At 44.5% G+C, this 24,467-nt stretch overlaps 1 protein-coding gene across 1 annotated transcript in view; it reads right to left on the bottom strand.

Annotated features, from left to right (window-relative positions):
- celsr3 (cadherin, EGF LAG seven-pass G-type receptor 3) overlaps nt 1–24,467 on the bottom strand; it is a 325,097-nt gene that overhangs the window by 103,287 nt on the left and 197,343 nt on the right. The window contains exon 16 of the mRNA XM_070894776.1: nt 665–766. Coding sequence (XP_070750877.1) covers nt 665–766 — 102 coding nt within the window. The remainder of the gene's footprint in view (nt 1–664; nt 767–24,467) is intronic.

The raw sequence follows: 24,467 nt of genomic DNA, 5'->3' as shown, positions 1-24,467 counted from the left end.
AACAATTTTCCTTTGCGGTTAGGTTGACTGATTAAATCTTTCATTTTGCTGTTTGGTTTCAATTCTAAAATCCCCACCTCAGTCTCTTCAGTTTGGGTTTTGATTTGGATTCAGATGCTTGCAGCTTTGAGAAAATTGAGAATTGAGAACATTCTGAGTCTGAATGCAGGAAGAGAGAAATATTTTGCAATGTTACCAGATATTTACTAACTTGTATACATTATTATGGAAGGAAAACGGAAGCTAAGTTAAAAACAGACTGTATATATTGTAGTGAGGTAATTCAGAATAGGCAAAACAATCTGAATGTTACTGCGGGTTAAGACTTTAAATTGATCTAAAAGCATTCAATTCCACGTTAAAGTACAGATGTAATCTATTGCTTTTCAGTCAGATTCTGTTGCCGTTGCTTGAGTAATTATCTATATCTGGATCCCTTCAAAAATCACTGCCCTTGGGCTCAAATGTTACCAGGTAACTTTCCATTGTCACTGACAAACTGAAGGGGATGACGGGTTGCCCATCCTCCATTAAGATTGCATGCATATTGTTCAGCTAATCAGAACATCATTTTCCAATAGTGTATGACTGAACAGACTAGAAGGCCAACTTGCAAATACAAAGAGAAATCTCTTAATGATAATAAAGCAGAATAGTCACTCACCAAGGGAACCTTTTGGACACATTACAGCTGCTGGGAGTCCAAACTTGGTTCGTGGCCACCAAACACCAGCCTCAAGTGATTTGGGGCATCCGTCATATATCACTACAGAAGAGTAAGACAATAAAAGATGTTAAATCTGCAAAAGAGGTTTTTTTTAAATCAACTCATTTGTTATGTGCTGCTACAGTTAAATCACTTCATGCAGCCCACAATCATCCTGCAGAGCAGTAATAATCGAATTCATACAGGGTTTTCCTGGAATCAGCACGTCAACTAGAATGATTACAAACGGATGTCTTCAAAAATGAGTAAGGTAATGAGGTATCGGATAATGCTCAAAAATCAGTTCATAATATCCTTTGTTACAGTCTACAATCCCTGTTTTGCCACCAAGGCCTTCTAATGGTTAGAAAAATAGCATTTTAATAGAATAAAAAGAGTACGCACTAATCATTTTTTTTGAAGATGCAGAGATGTCTCAGAACTTTTGATCGTCAATCTAAGAATGCGAGTGGCATTTCTTTACTACCTCAGAGACGGACGGTACTTCCCTTCAGTGGTAAAATTAGAATTTCATTGAAATGGTCTCTTTGCAATGCATCCATGCGGATGAAATACATTTATAGGAGTGTGGGGAGAAGCCTGTACTGTTCATTAGCCCTGGTAAAAAATAATTTATGAACAATATTCTACTCTTGCACAGCTAACACAAAGCAGGACACGGTCTTGGGGCTCTTTTAAGAGCAAATGCTCCCGTGTTTGATTTGCTTATTCGTTTTTGGCACTAGTTACAATTTGCACCCAAATCAGTTTGGTGTTAAAAGTCAGCCTTTGTAAATATAAAGCAGAACCACAAATTAGGGTTTGGATTATTCAGTTATTAGAACTATGGGTTAAGCCATTAAAAATAGCTTGTAGAAGTAACTTTTATTTTTGAAGAGCAGATGGTAAAGAAAAAATGCTGAACTTTGCACAGTATTTCTCGACTTTAAATACACATAATATAAAAATGACACATTTTAAACTGAGATCAAATAACCCCGGTTTTCTGCTATAGCATTTTCAAATGGTGGTTGCCACACAGATGCAGCCATGAGCCCAGCAGCCCAGCCTAGGGTCATTGGCATTATATTGGCAAGCTTCCTGGCTCCCGCTGAGCAGACCTTGGTGTCCCCCCCTTCAAGTGCAGCGTTGCTGAAAGCCATAGTGCTGCCAGTATAAATTTACTAGATAATATGGCATTGTTTTGAACTTAGTACTAAAGCCAATGATTGACTGCTCAACAATCAGCCGCACGGGCTTTTCATCCATTTACATTTTAAATTCCCCCTGGCCATCCCATCATCATCATAGACGGTCCCTCGAACGAGGATGACTTGCTTCCACATGAGTTCACAGATGTTTCAATGAAGGACCTGATATTCTAGTCCTGAACTCCAGTTGCATTGCAACACTGGATGCCAGGAAGGAATAGAATCCTTTGCACCACCATTGTTAAGGTGTAAATTACATCAAATTTGATATATTCATTCCATTTGCAGATTATTAAAATACATCTGCCCCTATACAGGCAGACATATTTTAAGTCCTCCATCATTTCTGACAGGAGATCCTAGAAGCAGTGGGGGCAAGCAGTGAGCTGGCAGATCAATCCCTGTTACGTTTTCCAACTAAGTCCACCTGAATTACACCGAGGAGCTGGCATAACTTGAGCAGAAAATCCTGGCTAGTGTAACAACCTGAATTTTTCAAAGTGGAACACAGCGGTGAAGGTGGAACCAATTGCCACAAATTATATTTCTAAAATCAATGAAGTACTATTCTTTTCAACTACTCTTTTCAATTACTCTAGTCGTAGCTGCCATCAAGGATTCTGCTTGCTCTGGCTTAACCTGCTTATTTTTGCATTCACACATTGTAATTTCTGTAACTTTCCATATTTTGCTAAGTTTGTCCATTTTGCTAACTGGCCGAGTGTAATATTTTCTGGTGTAGCATATCATTCTATCAAGCAGTTGAGAAGGGAGAATATAACAAACTTTTAGACAATTGTAACAAGGTGCTTAGCAACTAGCAAGGCCAAGAGCACATTATCAGCCTAGTCTTTCTGCTCTCCTAAATGGAGCACATGTCCACCAGCTCATGACTTCTGCCCATCCCAGAGATGCTACCACTTAGCCAAGGCTGTCACTTCACGTGGGAAAATTTTTCTGTCAGGCATTGGGGGCACACTGCAGTGGGGAAAAGAGGGGGCTGGCAAGCTACCTATTTGAGAAAATGTTTTCAGTCTTAAAATGTTTCTCATCAATAATGGGAGACTGTGCGGTGTTGTGCTGTACCGCAGTACCCCTTCTGCTAATTTCTGAATGCTGGGGTCGACTAAATTCTCTGTAAACTTTTGAGACCAAGGATGAGAAATTCGGCATGTTAGCGCCCCCAGTTAGCAACTGGTGGGGGGCGGGGGGCAAATCCCACGCCGCACGGCAAATTCGCCAGCCCCGTAGCATTGGCGATAACAGTTAGTGCCTTGGCACCTTTTACCATTCAGATTGTGACCTCAGTGAGCGTGCAACGTTTGCTGGGCGCCCGATCTGCAAACTTCCGTAGCGCACCCCATGCCTTACCGTCTCGTGTCAACAGCGCCAGGCAGCAGATGTGTGAACCAGCCGGCTGGCGGAGCGCTACTGAAAGGGATGTGCCCCAGCTGTCAAGGAGCTTGCGTTCCAAAGGTCAGTTGTCGCAGAGAGTGCAGGATGTATCTGCAACCAAATAAAGGTTGCTGAGTCCCTGGAGTGTTGCGGGTCGTCAAAGGACTTTGCATTTCATCCCACAGCATATCATCATTCTGCAATCCCCGAATCACTGGGGTCTGGTGCGTAGACTCCAGTGACCGTCCCCTTTAATGGCTGGAAGGCACCTTCGCCAATGCTCACTCTCGATTACACACCTCATATTCGTTATCGCTTGGAGCCTAATGCCAATCACCTACGCCATTAGCACCTGATTTAACACTCCCTTGCACTCTTTGAGCGCTGAGACTGAATTTAGCGGGCAGTGAGACTGATTAGCGCCTGGCACTAAACTTCAAACCTCTCAAAAGTAAGCGCCCCAACCGGGGTGATACTGAATTTCTAGCACCAAGTGTGGTTTATGAGTCTTTTTCCATAGGAAACTTTTCAAAATTAATCGTGTCCTTCAACTCCCTCTCTCCAAACTTTGCTTTCCTAGTGCATCTCTACTCTGTAAATAATGGAAAAACTGGGACAGCTATACATTAAGTATGTTCGTAAGATGATCAACATCACTATCTCACATTCACAAAAATTCCTAAAATACATTTCCTCATCATCGTCCTCTAAGGATTGGTGTCCATGGTGATGTTAGAAGAAATCGGCACGTCACTTAGATAATCAATTTTTAATGTTATTGGAAGACTTCTGCAGCACATTTAAATTGTATTGTGGGCACTCAGCTAGCAGAGCTCAAAGGCAAAATCTTATATATGTGGCTGATATGTTAAGAACTCACCCACTTTCCCAGATAACATCATGGACTAAATTAACATTTTATGCTTGTTACCCAGGTAAACTATTAATTTCAATGGTCTGAGGTACTACTAGCATTTAACCAACATTTGTACATTTCCTGCTGCTTGTTTAACAAGGACCACCATACCCACTAGAGCAGCGTCTTGCAAGCATATCTGGAGCCAAGTGGGAAGAATGCAAGCTCCCAGTGACGTCTTTCCCTCCAGATTCCATTAAAGTGCCAGACTAGCTGGCCAATCAACCTAGAGTACTGTGAACCTAGCTGGCTGTACTTTTTGAATTACTGAGTCTGTTGCTTCATGTTCCATCATCATCAAGGAATATAGTCACTAGCTGGTCATTAGACAACAGAACAACATGGATTTAATCCTTTGCTCGATGAAGAGCAGGTACTAGGAGCTTCTCACAAGCAGCAATTTGAGCAGCGCTACTCACCATAAAATGTGAGTCCATTGCAATCAGCTCCCTGACCACAGCATACCTCAAGATGGGGCCAAAATGTCAGCCATGCCCCGACCGTAACTACGGCAGGAGGGTCACACATTAGGCTGGAACCTATTTATTTCAGATCCTGGCCTGCGCCAGAAGTTTCCTGTATGGCCTACTGGGGTCTGTGTCACCACCTGCTCTAAACAAGAACATTGATGGAGGAGGGATCAGTATCGGGAAGTCCTTATGTCTAGTTTCAGAGAACGTATCTTAGCACTTGTGCCTGGATGCATTTTGGAGCCCATATCTTATGAAGAGGTTTGTCAAAGAGATGCTGACTCCACAGTACTGTGACAGGATGGTGCAGACCGCAGTCCCTTCCCATTTTCCTTTTTGCAATAAATCTACTTTACAGCTTGGTCCTGGTTCTCACAGGTCTGTAGGAAGCAGCGATTAAAAGAAATGTAGACCAATTAAGTAGATAGGCTAAGGAATGGAGGTGGATTTTAATGCAGATAAATGCGTGGTAATGCATATGGGAGCAGAAAAGAGCAAATGTGTACAAGATGAAGGAACATGTATCAGCAGAGATGCAAAAGAAAAATAATTTGCGTTTAATTATCATCACTCACTAATAGTTTCCATGTCAATGTAAGCTATTAGCAACACAGCTAATCAAATACAGGAATTAATCTGAAGGACTACTGATTATGTCATAAAAGCTATTGTAACCAGGTGAAGCCACATTTATGCTGCGTACAATTCTGAGCACCCTAACTGCAAAAACACAAGGATCAAATTCCAGGATAGCACACACAATGACCTCATGAGCTGACGCTGCTGGTGTATACAAGCCTGAGGGAGGGCATCTAATTTGAATGGGACAGACAGGCAGATGATTGGGGTTGTCTGCACCCACCCCCCCCACCCCAGAAATTGGCTGCCAACTGTCCCCCTTTGTAAGGGAACTGCAGCCACAAAAAAAACATTACCTTGTGATTTTTCGGGAGCCCAGGCTGCTTCTCTGGCTTGAACCACCCTCCCTCACCCTGAAGCATCCTCCCCCTTCCCCGCCAAGTGGTCCTCCCTCTCATTAGGCCCTCGGTGTACTGACTTTCAAACCTTCCACTGAGTTCCAGTGAGCCAGTAGGAAATCCACGTTCCACTTACATCGATGACCTAGTGGGGGCAAGTGGAGGCTCTGCCCTCACAAGGCCATCCTGGAAACAGGGTTCCTTTGCTGGGATCAGGCAGATCCAAATCCCAGCAAACTTTACGGCAGCCCCGAACTCCCACCAAAGTTATAGTGGGAGTTCTTCAAAACCAGCGGGGAATTTCATGCCTTTTGATACATTGGAGAGTGTTTGAGAACAGCAGCAAGGGTATTTCTAGGGCTTATGGCTCTGAATTACAAGGAAGCGCTCATGAGCTGAACTGTTTTTTAGTGAAGAAAGGTTGAAAGATACTTGATCTAGGCATATAAAATGCTGAGAAGCATACAGAATGGAGTTGTAAGCAGGCTTTTTAACTTTGATATTCAGCAGAGAATGAGAGTATACAGGGTCAAACTGAGTAAGTCTCAAATGAGTTGAGAGATTAGAAATATACTGACTGTCAGCAAAAACATCATATGCAGTGTCGATTAATTCGGTAAAAATATCGCTGGACAAATATCTGGTTGAAAAAATGGATTGAAGGTTGTACTCCACAGGACAAAATCGTTCCGTCACTGCTGGGGCTGAGTGCAGGATTGCCTTTGGCATTAAATTGGGGAGACCTGGGGATAGATAGATATTGTGGCATTTCAGCAGGCTGATCAGAACACGAAAGAGAACAATCGGGTAATATTTCAGTTACCTGTGTTATGATGAAAAGTTATAACTGAAATGTTAACCTACTTTTGTTCTTCAGAGGGCAGTTATTTTCAGCATTTTTATTTCAGATTTCCAGCAATTTTTGTTTTTAATCCATTCTGATTACCTTTGGAGAGAAAGTATTTGTGTAGCATTTTCCATCAGAAGATGAAATAGGCGGAGAAGTACTCATGATAGAATAGATTATACATGGATGCCATTTGTTGCAGTTATAGGATAAGGTGAACACTGACTCACGTAATGGTCTTTTCTCATCCTTTCTATATGTTTATCTTCACTTCTTTTAGCTCAAATGTTTTTTTTTATTTCATACTTTCTTTTTTATGTCCTTAGTTAGTTCTTCCACCTATGTTCATTTGTTCTTCCACCTAAACTCTTCAACCCAAGAACGGCTTTTTAAACCCGATTGCAAGTGGTCATTCTATTGATAGCAGATATGTTTGATAAGAGATTGCATCGCAGATCCATGCTGAGTTTAGATTCAGAAGGACACTCTTTTACCATTATCTTTACGTACATGACTTTACTATGAAGGGGAAAGGAGTCACACTAACTGAGACTTTTACATAAATGCTGTCCCACATACAGCAGTCTTTGCCAGAACACAGCATTCCCCCCAAACGCCCAATTTTCAAAAAAAACCTCACTAGTATAAACCTTGGGTTCCACTCAGCTAGCAAACATCACAGCCGTGAATACTTATAGGTTATTGTCTCATTCAGCTATCAAGTACAGACATTAACATATATTAACTGAAGGCTTAATTCCGCTTTTAAAGAAAAACATTAATATAATATAAACTTATTTAACTACTGCACCTTAAATGGACATTAATACATTTAAATTGCTGGGCCTATTCAACAGCAAGGACATCAGCACATTTATTTAGCTATTGAACCCATGCATTGACATACGTCTCTTCTCTTTCCAGCTGCACAAGTATTTGTTAAAAGCACTTAACTGTCCCACTTAACTGGCAGTCATCGACAAGTTGTCATACTGTTGTTTATACTTCAGATTGCGCTGTATGACAGCAGCAATAATGGCTATCACGGCAGTGCAAAAATGTACAGGTCTTTGGTAGGTTTTGGCTTCATGGTTTCTCTGTCCAAGTTTGCTACGATGAATGAAGATCTAATGACGGATTCCACCTGATAATTAGAGTCTCATAATCTTGTGATAATTAGAGTCGAGGAAGGCCATTTAGCCATCTTAATTCACCCATCCAGAAACATCGTCAAGCCCCTCCCTTACAGCATTCAATTGTTTCGTAACTAAGTCCACGATTTTCACTTCCAATATTCCATTTGGAAGTCCATTTTATCTATGATCACTCTTTGTGTGAAGCACTTCCTAACATCAGTCCTAAATTTGCCTTCCACTAATTTGAATCCGTGTCCCCTTCCCCTATTCTCTAAATTTATTTTACGGTAATGGACCAGATTCACATTTTTCATTCTCATAACTATCATATACATTTTTATAAGATCACCTCTCAATTTCCTCATTTCCAAGTTGAAAAGCCCATGTTTTTTCAGCCTTTCCTCTTAATTCTGAGCTTTTACACTAGAGATAAGCCTTGTAGACTTCCTTCAGCATGTGAATATCTCCTTTGTCTCTCAGAGACCAGTAATGGACACAGTACTCAAGGTATGGTCTGACCACAGCACTGTAGTTTGATAATCCTTCCTCCAACCTGTGTTCTACTGTTTTAGTTCTATAGTTCATCATTCTATTTGTTGTTCTGCATTGGTTGGACATGTTGAGCATCAAGTCTACTAAGACTCCTAATTTCTTTCACCGTCATCCATAGCCATTTCAACACAATTCATGGAGTATGTTAGTTGTCCGTTCTTCCCATGTGCAGTACTTTACATTTGTCTGCAGTAAATTTCATCTGTTATTCTTCACCCACCTACAATTGAGGTGTATAAAATTGAGGGGCCTTGATAGAATGGATAGGAAGGACCTATCTCCCTCATCAGAGGGGTCAATAACCAGTAGGCATAAATTTAAAGTAGTTGGTAGAAGGTTAAGAGAGGCGTTGAGGAAAACATTTTTCATCCAGAGGGTGTTGGGGTTCTGGAACTCACTGCCTGAAAGGATGGTAGAGGCAGAAACCCTCACCACATTTAAAAAGTACTTGGATGTGCACTTAGAGCCGTAACCTACAAGGGTACAGACCTAGTGCTGGAAGATGGGATTAGGCTGGATAACTCTTTTTCGACCGGCACGGACACGATGAGCCAAATGGTCTCCTTCTCTGTCATCATTTTTCTATGATTCTATGAAGCTATATTTTTTCTCAGCTCATTCTGTAATTTCTAAGCCACCTCCTCTGATTCTACTGCCCCTTCTCATCTGATATCATCTGTAACTTGGTTTAGTTTGTATTGAACTTTTGAATAAACATAATTGATGTAAATTACAAACAATAGTGGTCCCAACACTGAGCCCTGGGGCACCTCATTCAGGACTTCCCAGCACCTCAACAGAACTCCTCTAACAACTCACTGTTGTTTTCTACACTTCAGCCAATTCCTTATCCTGTCTTTCAGATGCTGCCTGATGTGCATTTCTAGTATTTTGTGTTTAGACTTCAGGTTCCCAACATATAGAATTTTTATTTCTGTCTCAAAAGTTTACAGGACTGATCTACTTAATTCTCCCTTTCAGTGACCTGAATCAGCTCCTTTCCCTTCTTACAAAAAAGATTAAGCCCTCAGCTCAGTGAAATGTCAGCCTCGACTCAATGGTAGCATTCTCACCTGGCTCAGAAGGCCACTTAGTAGACTTGATGCTCAACATCTCCACTCCAGCAACTTGAGCAAATAATGTAGACTGGCACTACTGAGGAAGTGCTGCACTGTTGGTGGTGCTGTATTTTCACTAAGACGTTAAACCAAGACATCTGCCCTCTTAAGTGCACTTAAAAGATCCCATGGTGCCATGTGAAAAAAGCAGGGGAACGCTCCTGGTGCTGTGGCCAATATTTATCTCTCAACCGACACCACCAAAACAGCTAACCTGGTCATTTATTTCAGTAATATTGGTGGGCCCTGACTGTGTGCATATTGGCTGCTGTGCTTCCCTACATTACAGCAGTGATTTCACATTGAAAGTACTTAATTGGCTGTGAAATGCCTTGGGCTGCCCCGAGGACGTGAAAGGTACTATATGAATGCAACTTCTTACTTTCTCAGCACAGTTATTAAATGGTATGCTGACTTAACACATTGGTGGGCCACATAGTGTGGTAGGATCATAGTTCCTGCCCACAATTCTATGTAACATACATTCTCAATCCTTAGGAGTTCTACTGATACAGTGCAGAGTCTATCATTCCACAAGGAGGGAAGGGAAATTTCACAAGTTTCCCAGCAGCTCACTGCACAGCAGCGTAAATAGAAGCAAATTTCTTAGCTCAACTCTGGCTGCTTTCTGTTCAATGTCCAGGCTGACTTTACACTATTGGGATTGAAGATCCAGCTCAACTTTCATTTTTTTTTTACAACCACTGACTTTAATGGTGGCTCAGTGACACTGAAGGATGATATTTATTGCAACATAATGGCCTCAAGTTTCCACATGATTTGCTCCTGATTTTTAGGAGCAACTGGTGGAGAACGGAGTATCTTAGAAATCGCAATTCTCCACATTTAAGTTTTCTGCAGTTCTAGTCAGTTAGAACAGTTTCACTTTTGAACAGAATTTTTTTTTCAAAAGGGGGCGTGTCCGGCCACTGACGCCTGATTTGAAAGTTTCCAGTGAAAACGTACTCCAAACTAACTTAGAATGGAGCAAGTGAAGATTTTTGTAGGCCTGAAAAAACCTTGTCTACACATTAAAAAATCAGGTGCAGGTTACAAATTAGGCGTCGGGAACGAGGTTGGGGGGGTGGGGGAAGGGAAGTCATTACATTCTACAATAAATCCTTAGTTATACTTATACAAATATTATACAAATAATTCCAACCTGAATAAAAATTTATAAGCAAAGAAAAGATTAAATAAACCATCTTCCTACCTGTGTGAAAGTGCTTCAGGCAGGGAGAAGGCTGCAGGAAGCCTCAGAAGTTGAGGCAGCCGTTCCCGACGGCAGGGAGGGAAGGCAGTGAGGGCCCGACCGATGGCAGCGGGGGGGAGGCAGTGAGAAGGCTGCAGGAAGCCTCAGAAGTTGAGGCAGCCATTCCCGACGGCAGGGGGGGGGGGGGGGGGGGGGAGGCCCCCCCTGCTGTCGGTCGGGCCCATCGGGAAACGGCTCCCTCAACTTCTGAGGCTTCCTGCAGCCTTCTCACTGCTGCAGGAAGCCTCAGTGCTGATCATGGAAGGGCAATGTGCTTTTATTAAAACATTTTAAAAATTAAACAGCTACAAAGAACTACAAAAATGGCCGAGTGCCAATGTTTCCTTCACACTGCGCGTGCGCGAACGCTCCAACGCGCACGCGCAGGGTTGCCAGCACGAAAAAAACTCATTTAAATGGTACCCGCCCCCTCCTACTTACAAAATCGGCGCGAGTGGTAGGCTCTGCCCCCTGGGCGCCGCGCCAAGCTGACATCGAGCTGCAAAGCGCTTGAGAATAGCGTGTTTTTTTTCAGGCGCCGTTTTCGGCGCGAAAAACGGGCGCCCAGCTCGGAGGGGCGCCTGTTTTGCCGCGTGTGGAAACTTGGGGCAAATGTATCTACAAATCAATTATTGTAGAACAAATTACAATCACATTCCAGCTTTAATTTTAGATTTAACCTTCTTACTTTGCTACAAGCAGCATTCTAAGACCTGACTGGGATAAGGTCTGCAGTGTAATTAGCATTGCTCTTGTGAAATATGCTGCACGAGACAAAATGTAAGTGCACCATCTAAAACACTAATATCTGCGATGAGACTGTAAGAATCTCTTTAATTGTTCCAATCATTGATCTTCAGATATAACGGGGATTTGTTTCAGTGGTAGCTTGTCAAATAAAGCACACTGTGGGCCCAAGTTTTGGGCCGCGCCGTCCGACCTGGACGCCCGTTTTTCACGCCACAAAGTGTGCCTAAAAAATCCAGATTCTCCGGCTCCCTGCTGGTCCTCTGCGCGGCGCAGCACGAGCTGTAGGGGGCGGAGCTAGGTCCCTGCGCTGAAAACAGTGCCGCGACCTCTGTACATGCGCGCTACAGTGGGCGCGCATGTGCAGTAGCTCCAGGCGCCCAAAACTGTGTGGGAGGGGCCCGAAGCACGCAGCCCCTAGCCCCGGCCGAAGGGCCTCACTGGGGCTGCGTGCATAAGGCTGCCTCCCACGCCCAGCTCCTGCTTCCTCCCGACCCGATTCGACTCCCGCTTCCCGCCCCGAACCGGACCCCGACACCGACACCGACCCGACTCCTGCTTCCCCCCCCCCCGGGACCCGACCCGACTCCAGTCCCGCTCCCCCCCCCCCCCAGACCCGACCCGTGCTTCCCCCCCGCCCACTCCCTCCCCCCTGACCCGAACCGACCACCCTCCCACCACCCCCCTGACCCGACCCGCACTCCCGACCTCGCCCCCCGGACCGGACACGACCCAACCTGACCTTCCTCCCCCGCCCCCAACACGAACCGACCCGCGCTCCCTCCCTCCCCCCCCCCCACCCGAACCAACCCAACCTCCATCCTCCCCCCCCACCGCCCCCCCGACCCGACCCGCGCTCCCTCCCTTCCCCCTCCCACCCCCCACCCGAACCAACCCGCGCTCCCTCCCTCCCCCCCCCCCAACCCCCACCCGAACCAACCCGACCTCCATCCACCAGTGGCCGGACACTCCCCCTTTTGAAAAAATAATTCTGTTCCAAAGTGAAACTGTTCTAACTGACTAGAACTGGAGCAAACTAAATGCCGAGAATTAGAATTTCTAATATACTCCGTTCTACACCAGTTGCTCCAAAAAATCAGGAGCAACTGAGGCCGAAACTTGGGCCCAATGACTGTACATAGTGGCCTATTAGAGTTAATGGACCACACATATGTGAGTTTCAGGTAGTTCATAAACACTGTTATGATGGGGGTTTATTGTAGAATTGTCTATATCATTTTAGTAACATTATGTAAAACAAAATTTAACACCACTATAATATGAGCTTTGTGACATCGTAACACAGGTGTCCCTCAAGGCCGTAATCAATGTTCCAATTAAATTGTATGGCCATGCGGCCACACAAACCACCCCCCACCCTCACCCCACCCTCATTCCCCAGTGCACTGTCAGCGCCAGCCTCGTGGACCAAGCTGCACTCAGTTCGCGGGACAAAATTTAAAGGAGGTGCACGGCGCCATTTTGTGCTGTCCTCCAACTTACCGGCCCGGCCTCCGGGTGATTTTCCGCGGGTTCCGTGCCACAGTGGTGCAGCCTGGCACTCTGCTTCAGTGCCGAGCTGTGGTCACAGCACCTCGCATCCAAGGTGGCCTAGTGGAGGCCCCTGAAACCCATGCAGAGCTCGCAGCGTGCCCTCCCTTTTAACAGGAGGGGAGTTCCCTGTGATCGCATCAGCGCTATGCGGAGAGGCCGTGTAGAACATAGGAAATAGAAGAGCGGGAGTAGGCCACATGACCCCTCGAGCCTGCTCCACCATTCAACACGATCATGGCTGATCTGATCATGGACTCAGGTCCACTTCCCTGCCCGCTCCCCATAACCCTTTAATCCCTTATCGGTTAAGAAGCTGTCTATCTCTGTCTTAAGTTTATTCAATGTCCCAGCTTCCACAGCTCTCTGAGACAGCGAATTCCACAGATTTACAACCCTGAGAGAAGAAATTCCTCCTCATCTCGGTTTTAAATGGGCGGCCCCTTATTCTAAGATTATACCCCCTAGGTCTAGTCTCCCCTATCAGTGGAAACATCCTCTCTGCATCCACCTTGTCAAGCCCCCTCATAATCTTATACGTTTCGATAAGATCACCTCTCATTCTTCTGAATTCCAATGAGTAGAGGCTCAACCTTTCCTCATAAGTCAACCCCCTCAACTCCGGAATCAACCTAGTGAACTTTCTCTGAACTGCCTCCAAAGCAAGTATATCCTTTCGTAAATATGGAAACTAAAATTGCATGCAGTATTCCAGGTGTGGCCTCACCAATACCCTGTATAACTGAAGCAAGACTTCCCTGCTTTATACTCCAGCCCTTTTGCAATAAAGGCCAAGATTCCATTGGCCTTCCTGATCACTTGCTGTACCTTCATACTAACCTTTTGTGTATCAAGTACAAGTACCCCCAGGTCCCGCTGTACTGCAGCACTTTGCAATTTTCTTCCATTTAAATAACAACTTGCTCTTTGATTTTTTTCTGCCAAAGTGCATGACCTCACACTTAATATAGAAACATAGAAAATAGGTGCAGGAGTAGGCCATTTGAGCCTGCACCACCATTCAATCTGATCATTGCTGATCATTTTTGCAACTTTAGTACCCCATTCCTGCTTTTTCTCCATACCCCTTGATCCCTTTAGCCGTAAGGGCCACATCCAATTCCCTTTGGAATATAGCTAACGAACTGGCCTCAACCACTTTCTGTGGTAGAGAATTCCACAGGTTCACAATTCTGAGTAAAGAAGTTTCTCCTCATCTCGGTCCTAAATGGCTTACCCCTTATCCTTAGACTGTGACCCCTGGTTCTGGACTTCCCCAACATCGGGAACATTCTTCCTGCATCTAACCTGTCCAATCCCGTCAGAATTTTGTGTGTTTCTATGAGATTCCTTCTCATTCTTCTAAATTCCAGTGAATATAAGCCTAATCGATCCAGTCTTTCTTCGTATGTCAGTCCTGCCATCCTGGGAATCAGTCTGGTGAACCTTCGCTGCACTCCCTTAATAGCAAGAATGTCCTTCCTCAGATTAGGAGACCAAAGCAGCACACAATACTCAATGTGTGGTCTCACCAAGGCCCTGTACAACTGCAGTAAGACCTTCCTGTTCCTATACTCGAATCCTCTCGCTATGAAGGCCAACATGCCATTTGCCTTCTTCACAGCCTGCTGGACCTGCATGCCAACTTTCAATGACTGATGTACCATGACACCCCGATGTCGTTGCACCTCCCAGTTCTCTATCCAGTTCAATACATTACCCCCAATATCATGTGCTTTGATTTTTGCACACTAATCTCTTGTGTGGGACCTTGTCAAAAGCCTTTTGAAAGTCCAAATACACCACATCCACTGATTCTCCCTTGTCCACTTGACTAGTTACATCCTCAAAAAGTTATAGAAGATTTGTCAAGCATGATTTCCCTTTCATAAATCCATGCTGACTTGGACCGATCCTGTCACTGCTTTCCAAATGCGCTACTATTACATCTTTAATAATTGATTCCAACATTTTCCCCACTACCGATGTCAGGCTAATGGATCTCTAATTCCCTGTTTTCTCTCTCCCTCCTTTTTTAAAAAGTGGGGTTACATTAGCTACCCTCCAATCCATAGGAACTGATCCAGAGTCTATAGAATGTTGGAAAATGATCACCAATGCATCCACTATTTCTAGGGCCACTTCCTTAAGTACTCTGGGATGCAGACTATCAGACTCTGGGGATTTATCGGCCTTCAGTCCCATCAATTTTCCTCATGCAATTTCCTGACTAATAAGGATTTCCTTCAGTTCCTCCTTCTCGCTAGACCCTCGGTCCCCTAGTATTTCTGGAAGGTTATTTGTGTCTTCCTTAGTGAAGACAGAACCAAAATATTTGTTCCATTGGTCTGCCATTTCTTTGTTCCCCATTATAAATTCACCTGATTCTGACTGCAAGGGACCTATATTTGTCTTCACTAATCTTTTTCTCTTCACATATCTATAGAAGCTTTTGCAGTCAGTTTTTATGTTCCCTGCAAGCTTACTCTCATACCCGATTTCCCCCCTCCTAATTAAACCCTTTGTCTTCCTCTGCTGAATTCTAAATTTATCCCTGTCCTCAGGTTTGCTGCTTTTTCTGGCCAATTTATATGCCTCTTCCTTGGATTTAACCCTAGCCCTAATTTCCCTCCTTAGCCACGGTTGAGCCACCTTCCCTGTTTTATTTTTACGCCAGGCAGGGATGTACAATTGTTGAAATTCATCCATGTGATCTTTGAATCTATCCACCGTCAACCCTTTAAGTATCATTCGCCAGTCTATCCTAGCTAATTCATGTCTCATACCATCGAAGTTACCTTTCTTTAACTTCAGGACCCTAGTCTCTGAATTAACTGTGTCACTCTCCTTCTTAATGAAGAATTCTACCATATTATGGTCACACTTCCCCAAGGGGCCTAGCACAACAAGATTGCTAATTAATCCTCTCTCGTTGCACAACATCCAGTCTAGGATGGCCAGCTCTCTAGTTGGTTCCTCGACGTATTGGTCTAGAAAACCATCCCTTATACACTCCAGGAAATCCTCCTCCACTGTATTGCTACCAGTTTGGTTAGCCCAATCTATATGCAGATTAAAGTCACCCATGATAACTGCTGTACCTTTATTGCACACATCCCTACTTTCCTGTTTGATGCCATCCCCAACCTCACTACTACTGTTTGGTGGTCTGTACACAACTCCCACTAGCGTTTTCCGCCCTTTGGTGTTCTGCAGCTCTACCCATACAGATTCCACATCATCCAAGCTAATGTCCTTTCTTACTATTGCGTTAATCTCCTCTTTAACCAGCAACGCTACCTCGTTTTCCTTCCTGTCTATCCTTCCTGAATATTTAATACCCTTGGATGTTGAGTTCCCAGCCTTTGTCACCCTGGAGCCATGTCTCCGTAATCCCAATTACATCATATCCATTAACAGCTACCTGCGCAGTTAATTCATCCAACTTTCCAACATTATACTCCATCTGCCATCTGTGATATTGGTACATGCACATTTACCAGCAGAAGTCACTGGAGTCGGAGGTGAGGATCCTGGCTGACATCCCTTCTGAAACAAAGATACTAAGGGCAATTGGAATGCGTGCAACACTGTGCCAGCTGAGATGATCTGACTCAACACGGACCAGGGAATGAACATGGGGCTTTCCTAGTCTGTATGGCTTATGATAACACTATTGCTTTGTCCATTTAAAGTCCTAGCTTATCATCATTTAAGTAACAAACTCCTATCTCTCGTACCCTCTAAATCACATGTGTCTGGTTGTGTTATTACGAATATAACAGAATGAAGAGTTCAAAATGGAGACTGTTGCAGAAATAAATCAAATCAGTTTCCAGCTCCTGAGCACTGTCATGCACAAAACTTACAGTTTGAACTTAACATCTGAGTGGAAAACACAGGGCACAACTTCTTCACATCTCATGCCAGATATAGGAGATTCAGCATTTTGCTAATAAATTTTAGTTGCAAAGATTTCCTGATCTAAGTTGTGTGTTTTACTTTCCTAAAACTTATTAATGGCAGTCCGGGAATGTTTTTTCTTCTTTTTAGGGCTTCTATAACTAGTTTCTATTGATATGTGCAAGCTTGAGGAAGAGCACCTCGCCTTTTGATTAGGCACTTTACAACCTACAAGCCTCAATATTGAGTTCAGCGGATTCAGATCATAACCATCATTCCTGTTCTCTCGAACATTTTCTCGGACAGCAGGTGCTGGTAATGGTTCTGCTGTTGCCATTTCAACCTCCTCTTTTGTTTCTTTACCACTCTCTTTTGTCTTTGCACCATCATCCTCTTTGTCATGTAATCACTTGCACTATCACAAGCCTCCCCCTTTTGTTAATTCCTTCCCCATGCTCTGTAGTTAAGTCATCCTCGACTCTGAGGGACTACTTAAGAAGACTTGCTTCTAAACTGTTCAATCTCTAATTTCTTCCAGTTTTGATGAAAGGTCATCGACCTAAAACGTTAACTCTGTTTCTCTCTCCACAGATGTTACCTGACCTGCTGAGTGTTCCCAGCATCAGCAGTATTTTGCTTTTGTCCTACTGATATGTATTCAGCCATTACACAGCTTTCACACCAACAGATGATCAACAGAGCATTTACCCTAACCTTATACACACTGTTTTTTACCCAGCGGTGTTCTCTTTTATGAGAATCATCCCGACAAGTAGCTTGCAGCGGCTGATGGTGTATTCCATGATAAGGTCTTCTCTATCAAATAACTTTTATTTTCTTTAGAATTAGGCTTCTTGGCCAGATCTAACTGGCATCACAATATCTGCCATAAATGGAGGTTAACAAAGGTTGTCTCGATTGAGTGAATTACTGAGCACCATTAATTTCTTCAGCAGCTTAGTAAATCATAATCTTGCACCCTGTAATATATACACACCCATTTATATGCTCACAGGTTTGTAAAGCTGTTGAGTTGGGAGTGGCTTAGCCAGTCATGTAATGTTCACAAGACTGAATAATACCCCAGCCAGCTAGGTTCGGGAATCCACAATTAGGCAGGTGGTTGTGAGCCTGGTAGATGAACTAGTAATGTGTAGTGTGATTGTTAAACCTTTTGCTAATAAACCAACTAGTTCTTAATAGCATGTGTTATGAATTTTTAAGCAAAAAATCCATAAAGCAAATACATTAAAACCCAATTTTTCTCTTTGCTATTTTAAAGGAAGTTAAACTATTTATTCTAAATGGGTTAATGTCTCTTAAAGGAACTTGAAGTACTTAATATCAGAAGAGACAAAGTACTTGAGAAACTTGGGACCTGATGGCCTACATCCTAGGGTTCTAAAACAGGTGGCTGCAGAGATAGTGGATGTATTGATTGTGATCTTTCAAAATTTCCTAGATTCTAGAACGGTCCCAACGGATTGGAACATAACAAATGTAACCCCGCTATTCAAGAAGGGGAGGGAGAGAGAAAACAGGAAACTACAGGCCAGTTAACCTGACGTCAGTCATTCGGAAAATGTTGGAATCCATTATTAAGGAAGTGGTAACGGGGCACTTAGAAAATTATAATACAATCAAGCAGAGTCAACATGGTTTTATGCAAGGGAAATCATGTTTGACAAATTTTTTTGCGTTTTTTGAGGATGTAACTAGCAGAGTAGATAAAAGAGAACCAGTGGATGTAGTATATTTGGATTTCCAAAAGGCATTCGATAAGGTGCCACATAAAAGGTTTCTACAAAAGATAAGGGCTCATGGAGTTAGTGGTAATATAATAGAATGGATAAAGGATTGATTAATGGACAGAAAACAGAGTCGTGATAAATGGGTCATTTTCAGGTTGGTAGGCTGTAACTAGTAGGGTGCTGCAAGGATCAGTGTTTGGGCATCAGCTATTTACAATCTATATTAATGATATAGATGAAGGGACAGAGTGTAATATATCCAAGTTTGATGATGATACAAAGCTAGATGGGAAAGTAAGCTGTGAGGAGAACACAAAGAGCCTGCAAAGGGATATTAACAGTGTTATATATGTGGTCTTGTATTTACTCTGTACAGCCACCAGAGGGTTCATTCCCAGGAGTCTCAAGGGATCTCATTATCCCTTGGGAGCACAGGTATTTAAGGAGGCTTCACAAGTTGGAGAGGCACTCTGGAGACCTGCAATAAAAGACTACGGTCACACTTTACTTTGAGCTCACAGTGTTCAGTCTGATTCTTTCTCCATACACAATAACTGGCGACGAGATACAGATAGCGAACCCAAAGATGCAGAGAACAGTGGGCATCCTGGAGAAATTCTCGGAGGGAGATGATTGGGAAACTTTTGTGGAGCGACTTGACCAATACTTAGTGGCCAACGAGCTAGATGGGGAAGAGAGCGCTGCCAAACGTAGAGCGATCCTCCTCACCGTCTGGGGGCACCAACGTATGGCCTCACGAAGAATCTGCTCACTCCAGCAGAACCCACAGAGAAATTGTACGACGATTTGTGCACACTGGTCCGAGAGCATTTGAACCTGAAGGAAAGCATTCTGATGGCGAGGTACCGGTTCTACACCTACAAAAAGTCTGAAGGTCAGGAATTGGTGAGTTATGTAGCCGAGCTAAGACGCCTTGCAGGACATTGCGAATTTGAAGGACATTTGGAGCACATGCTCAAAGACTTTTTCGTACTTGACATTGGCCACGAACCCATACTTCACAAACTTTTGACTATAGAGACCCCAACCTTGAGTAAGACCATAGCGATAGCCCAGGCGTTCTTTTCCACCAATGACAATATGAAGCAAATCTTGCAGCACACAAGTGCTGCTACAAGTACTGTGAACAAAGTGATGTTGTTTTCGAATCGTAACGTACAGGGCAGGTCACAATTACCTGCAGCTACATGTCTGCAGATGTCTCAGAGTCCACCATCAAGGATGATGAATGCAAGGTCATTAACACCTTGTTGGCGCTGCGGGGGTGATCATCGTTTCCATTTATGCCAATTCAAAGAGTACGTTTGCAAGGACTGTGGAACAATGGGACACCTCCAACGAGTGTGCAGGCAAGCTGCAAAGCCTGTTAAACCTGCAAACCGCCATGTTGCAGAGGAGGACAGATCCATGGGGGATCACGACGAACCAGAGCCTCAGATAGAGGAGGCAGAGGTACATGGGATGCACACATTCACCACGAATTGTCCCCCGATAATGCTGAATGTTGAACTAAATGGACTCCTGGTGTCAATGGAGCTGGACACGGGCGCGAGCCAGTCCATCATGGGCAAAAAGACTTTCGAAAGGTTGTGATACAACAAGGCCTCAAGGCCAGTCTTAATTCCAGTTCGCACGAAACTAAGAACTTACACGAAAGAACTGATTCCTGTAATCGGCAGTGCTACCGTAAAGGTTTCCTATGATGGAGCGGTGCACAAGCTACCACTCTGGGTGGTACCGGGCGATGGTCCTACGCTGCTCGGCAGGAGCTGGCTGGGAAAGATACGCTGGAACTGGGACAACGTCCGAGTGCTATTGCCCGCTGACGACACTTCGTGTGCCCAGGTCTTAAACAAATTTCCTTCGCTGTTCGAACCAGGCATCGGGAAATTCCAAGGAGCAAAAGTGCAGATCCACCTAATTCCGGGGACGCGACCCATCCATCACAGGGCGAGAGCAGTACCATACATGATGAGAGAATGGGTAGAGATCGAGCTAGACCGGCGGCAAAGAGAGGGCATCATTTCATCGATCGAGTTCAGCGAGTTGGCCCGTTCTATTGTCCCAGTCCTCAAGGGAGACGGCACCGTCAGAATCTGTGGCGATTACAAAGTAACTATCAATCATTTCTCCCTGCAGGACCAATACCCACTACCAAAGGCCGCGACCTCTTTGCAACTCTGGCAGGAGGAAAGATGTTCATGAAGCTGGATCTGACTTCAGCCTACATGGCGCAGGAACTGGAGGAATCATCGAAGGCCCTCACCTGCATCAATATGCACAAAGGACTTTTTGTTTATAACAGATGCCCGTTTGGAATCCGATCAGCGGCGGTAATATTCCAGAGAAACATGGAAAGTTTACTGAAGTCGGTTCCGCACACCGTGGTCTTCCAGGATAACATCTTGGTCACAGGTCAGAACACAGTCGAGCACCTGCAGAACCTGGAGGAGGTTCGTAGTCGACTCAACTACGTGGGGCTCAGGTTAAAATGCTCGAAGTGCGTTTTCCTGGCGCCTGAAGTGGAGTTCTTGGGAAGGAGGATTGCGGCGGACGGCATCAGGGCCACTAACGCGAAAACAGAGGCAATCGAGAATGCACCGAGGCCACAGAATGTGACGGAGCTGCGATCGTTTCTGGGACTCTTGAACTACTTTGGTAACTTCTTACCGGGTCTCAGCACCCTGCTAGAACCACTACATGTCTTACTACGAAAAGGAGGCAAATGGGTTTGGGGCAAAAGCCAAGAAAATGCCTTTGTAAAAACGAGAAAATTGTTATGCTCAAACAAATTGCTTGTGTTGTATGATCCATGTAAGCCTTTGGTAATAGCATGTGATGCGTCGTCATATGGCGTCGGATATGTATTGCAACAAGCTGATGATTTTGGGAAATTGCAACCGGTTGCTTATGCATCCAGGAGTCTGTCTAAGGCTGAGAGAGCCTACAGCATGATTGAAAAAGAAGCATTAGTGTGTGTCTATGGGGTAAAGAAAATGCATCAATACCTACTTGGGCTAAAATTCGAATTGGAAACTGACCATAAGCCACTTATAGCCCTGTTTTCCGAGTAAAGGGGTAAATACCACTGCATCGGCCCGCATCCAGAGATGGGCGCTCACGTTGTCCACATACAGCAATGCCATCCGCCACAGGCCAGGCACAGAAAACTGAGCCGATGCTCTCAGTAGGCTGCCATTGCCCACCACGGGGGTGGAAATGGCGCAGCCCGCAGATCTAGCCATGGTTATGGAAGCATTTGAGAGTGAGCAATCACCCGTCACTGCCCGGCAGATCAAAACCTGGACAAGCCAGGACCCCTTATTATCTCTAGTCAAAAGCTGTGTGCTTCATGGGAGCTGGTCCAGTGTCCCAGTGGAAATGCAGGACGAGATAAAGCCGTTCCAGTGACGCAAAGATGAAATGTCTATACAGGCAGACTGCCTTCTGTGGGGCAATCGAGTAGTGGTCCCCAAGAAGGGCAGAGACATCTTCATCAATGGCCTCCACAGTACCCACCCAGGCATCATAATGATGAAAGCGATAGCCAGATCCCACGTGTGGTGGCCCGGTATTGATGCGGACTTAAGAGTCCTGCGTTCACATATGTAATACATGCTTGCAGTTAAGAAATGTACCCAGGGAGGCGCCGCTAAGTTTATAGTCTTGGCTCTCCAAACCGTGGTCTAGGGTACACGTCGACTATGCAGGCCCGTTCTTGGGTAAAATGTTCCTTGTGGTTGTAGACGCGTACTCCAAGTGGATTGAATGTGAGATAATGTCGGCTAGCACGTCCGCTGCCACTACTGAAAGCCTGCGGGCCATGTTTGCCACTCACAGCTTACCCGACGAGCTGGTGAGCGACAACGGGCCATGTTTTACCAGTGCTGAATTCAAAGAATTCAAGACCCGTAACGGGATCAAACATGTCACATCTGCTCCGTTTAAACCAGCGTCCAATGGTCAGGCAGAGAGAGCAGTGCAAACCATCAAGCAAGGCTTGAAGAGGGTAACGGAAGGCTCACTGCAGACTCGCCTATCCCGAGTCCTGCTTAGCTACCGCACAAGACCCCACTCACTCACTGGGATCCCACCTGCTGAACTGCTCATGAAAAGAGCACTTAAGACAAGGCTCTCATTAGTTCACCCTGATCTACATGAACAGGTAGAGAGCAGGTGGCTTCAACAAAGTGCATGCCATGATAGCGCAAATGTGTCACGTGAGATTGCAATCAATGATCCTGTATTTGTAGTAAATTATGGACAAGGTCCCAAGTGGCTTCCCGGCACTGTCGTGGCCAAAGAGGGGAGCAGGGTGTTTCGGGTCAAACTTTCAAATGGACTCATTCACCGGAAACACTTGGACCAAATCAAACTCAGATTCACGGACTATCCTGAGCAACCCTGTTTGGACCTACCTTTTTTGATCCCCCAACATACACAACAGTGGCAAGCGGCACCATGGTTGACCACGAAGCAGAACCCATCATCCATAGCAGCCCTGCAGGGCCCAACACACCAGGTAGCCCTGCAAGGCCAGCTGCATAGCAGCCCAGCGAGGGCCCAACAAATGATTTAACAACACCAACTTTCACACCGAGACGATCAACCAGGGAAAGAAAGGCCCCAGATCGACTCACATTGTAAACAGTTACACTATTGACTTTGGGGGCGGGGAGTGTTGTTATATATGTGGACTTATATTTACTCTGTACAGCCACCAGAGGGCTCATCCCCTGGAGTCCCAAGGGATCCCATAATGCCTTGGGAGCACAGGTATTTAAGGAGGCTTCACAGGTTGGAGAGGCACTCTGGAGACCTGCAATAAAAGACTAAGGTCACAATTTACTTTGAGCTCACAATGTTCAGTCTGACTCTTTCTCCATACACAACAGACAGGTTAAGGGAGTGGGCAATAAGGTGGCAGATGGAGTATAATGTGAGGTTATTCACTTTGGTATGAAGAACAGAAATACATAATATTTTTTAAATGGTGAGAAACTATTAAATATTGGTGTTCAGAGAGATTTAGGTATCCTTGTACATGAAGCACAAAGTTAGCATGCAGGTACAGCAAGCAATTAGGATGGCAAATGGCATGTTGGCCTTTATTGCAAGGGGGATGGAGTACAAAGTAAGGAAGTCTTGCTACAATTGTACAAGGCTTTGGTGAGACCACACCTGGAGTAGTGCACAATTTTGGTCTTATCTGAGAAAGGACATACATGCCTCAGAGGCGGTGCAACAAAGGTTCAGTAGATTGATACCTGGGATGAGAAGGTTGTCCAATGAGGAGTGATTGAGTAGATTGGGTCTAGAACTGGGAGCATAGTATCAGTATAAGGAGTTGGCCATTTAAGACTGAGATGAGGAGGAATTTCTTCACTTAGAAGGATGTGAATTTTTGGAATTCTCTACCTCAGAGGGCTGTGGAAGCTGAGTCGTTGAGTATATTCAAGGCTGAGATAGTCAGATTTTTGGACTCTAGGGAAATCAAGGGATATGGGGATCGGGCGGGAAAGCGGAGTTGGGGTTGAAGATCAGCCATGATCTTATTGAATGGAGGAGCAAGCTCGAGGGGCCGTATGGCCTATTCCTGCTCCTAATTCTTATGTCTCCACTAAAATAGCAGACATAGGAACTTGGTATAAGTATGTTAAGTATTCATACATTGGGACAGTTAACTTCTACCCTTAAATGTCCATACAAAAATGCATAATGGAAGAGCACCATTATTTGGAATGCCTATTCCAAAATGACAGCTGTGACAATGTTAGGGAGAGGCCTGGCCAATAAATCTTTTAAAAAAATAAATAAATTATTTACAGACTGTTAACGCAGGGTGTGAACATCAAATCAGTATAGTTTTAGAAATTTCATTTACAGCACCATGTTAATTTAAGCTTCCCAACAG

Source organism: Pristiophorus japonicus, chromosome 12 (genome assembly GCF_044704955.1).
Source record: "Pristiophorus japonicus isolate sPriJap1 chromosome 12, sPriJap1.hap1, whole genome shotgun sequence".
Taxonomy (NCBI): Eukaryota; Metazoa; Chordata; class Chondrichthyes; family Pristiophoridae; genus Pristiophorus; species Pristiophorus japonicus.
The sequence above is the reverse complement of the archived record's forward strand: the minus strand, read 5'-3'. Positions and strand labels throughout refer to the sequence as shown.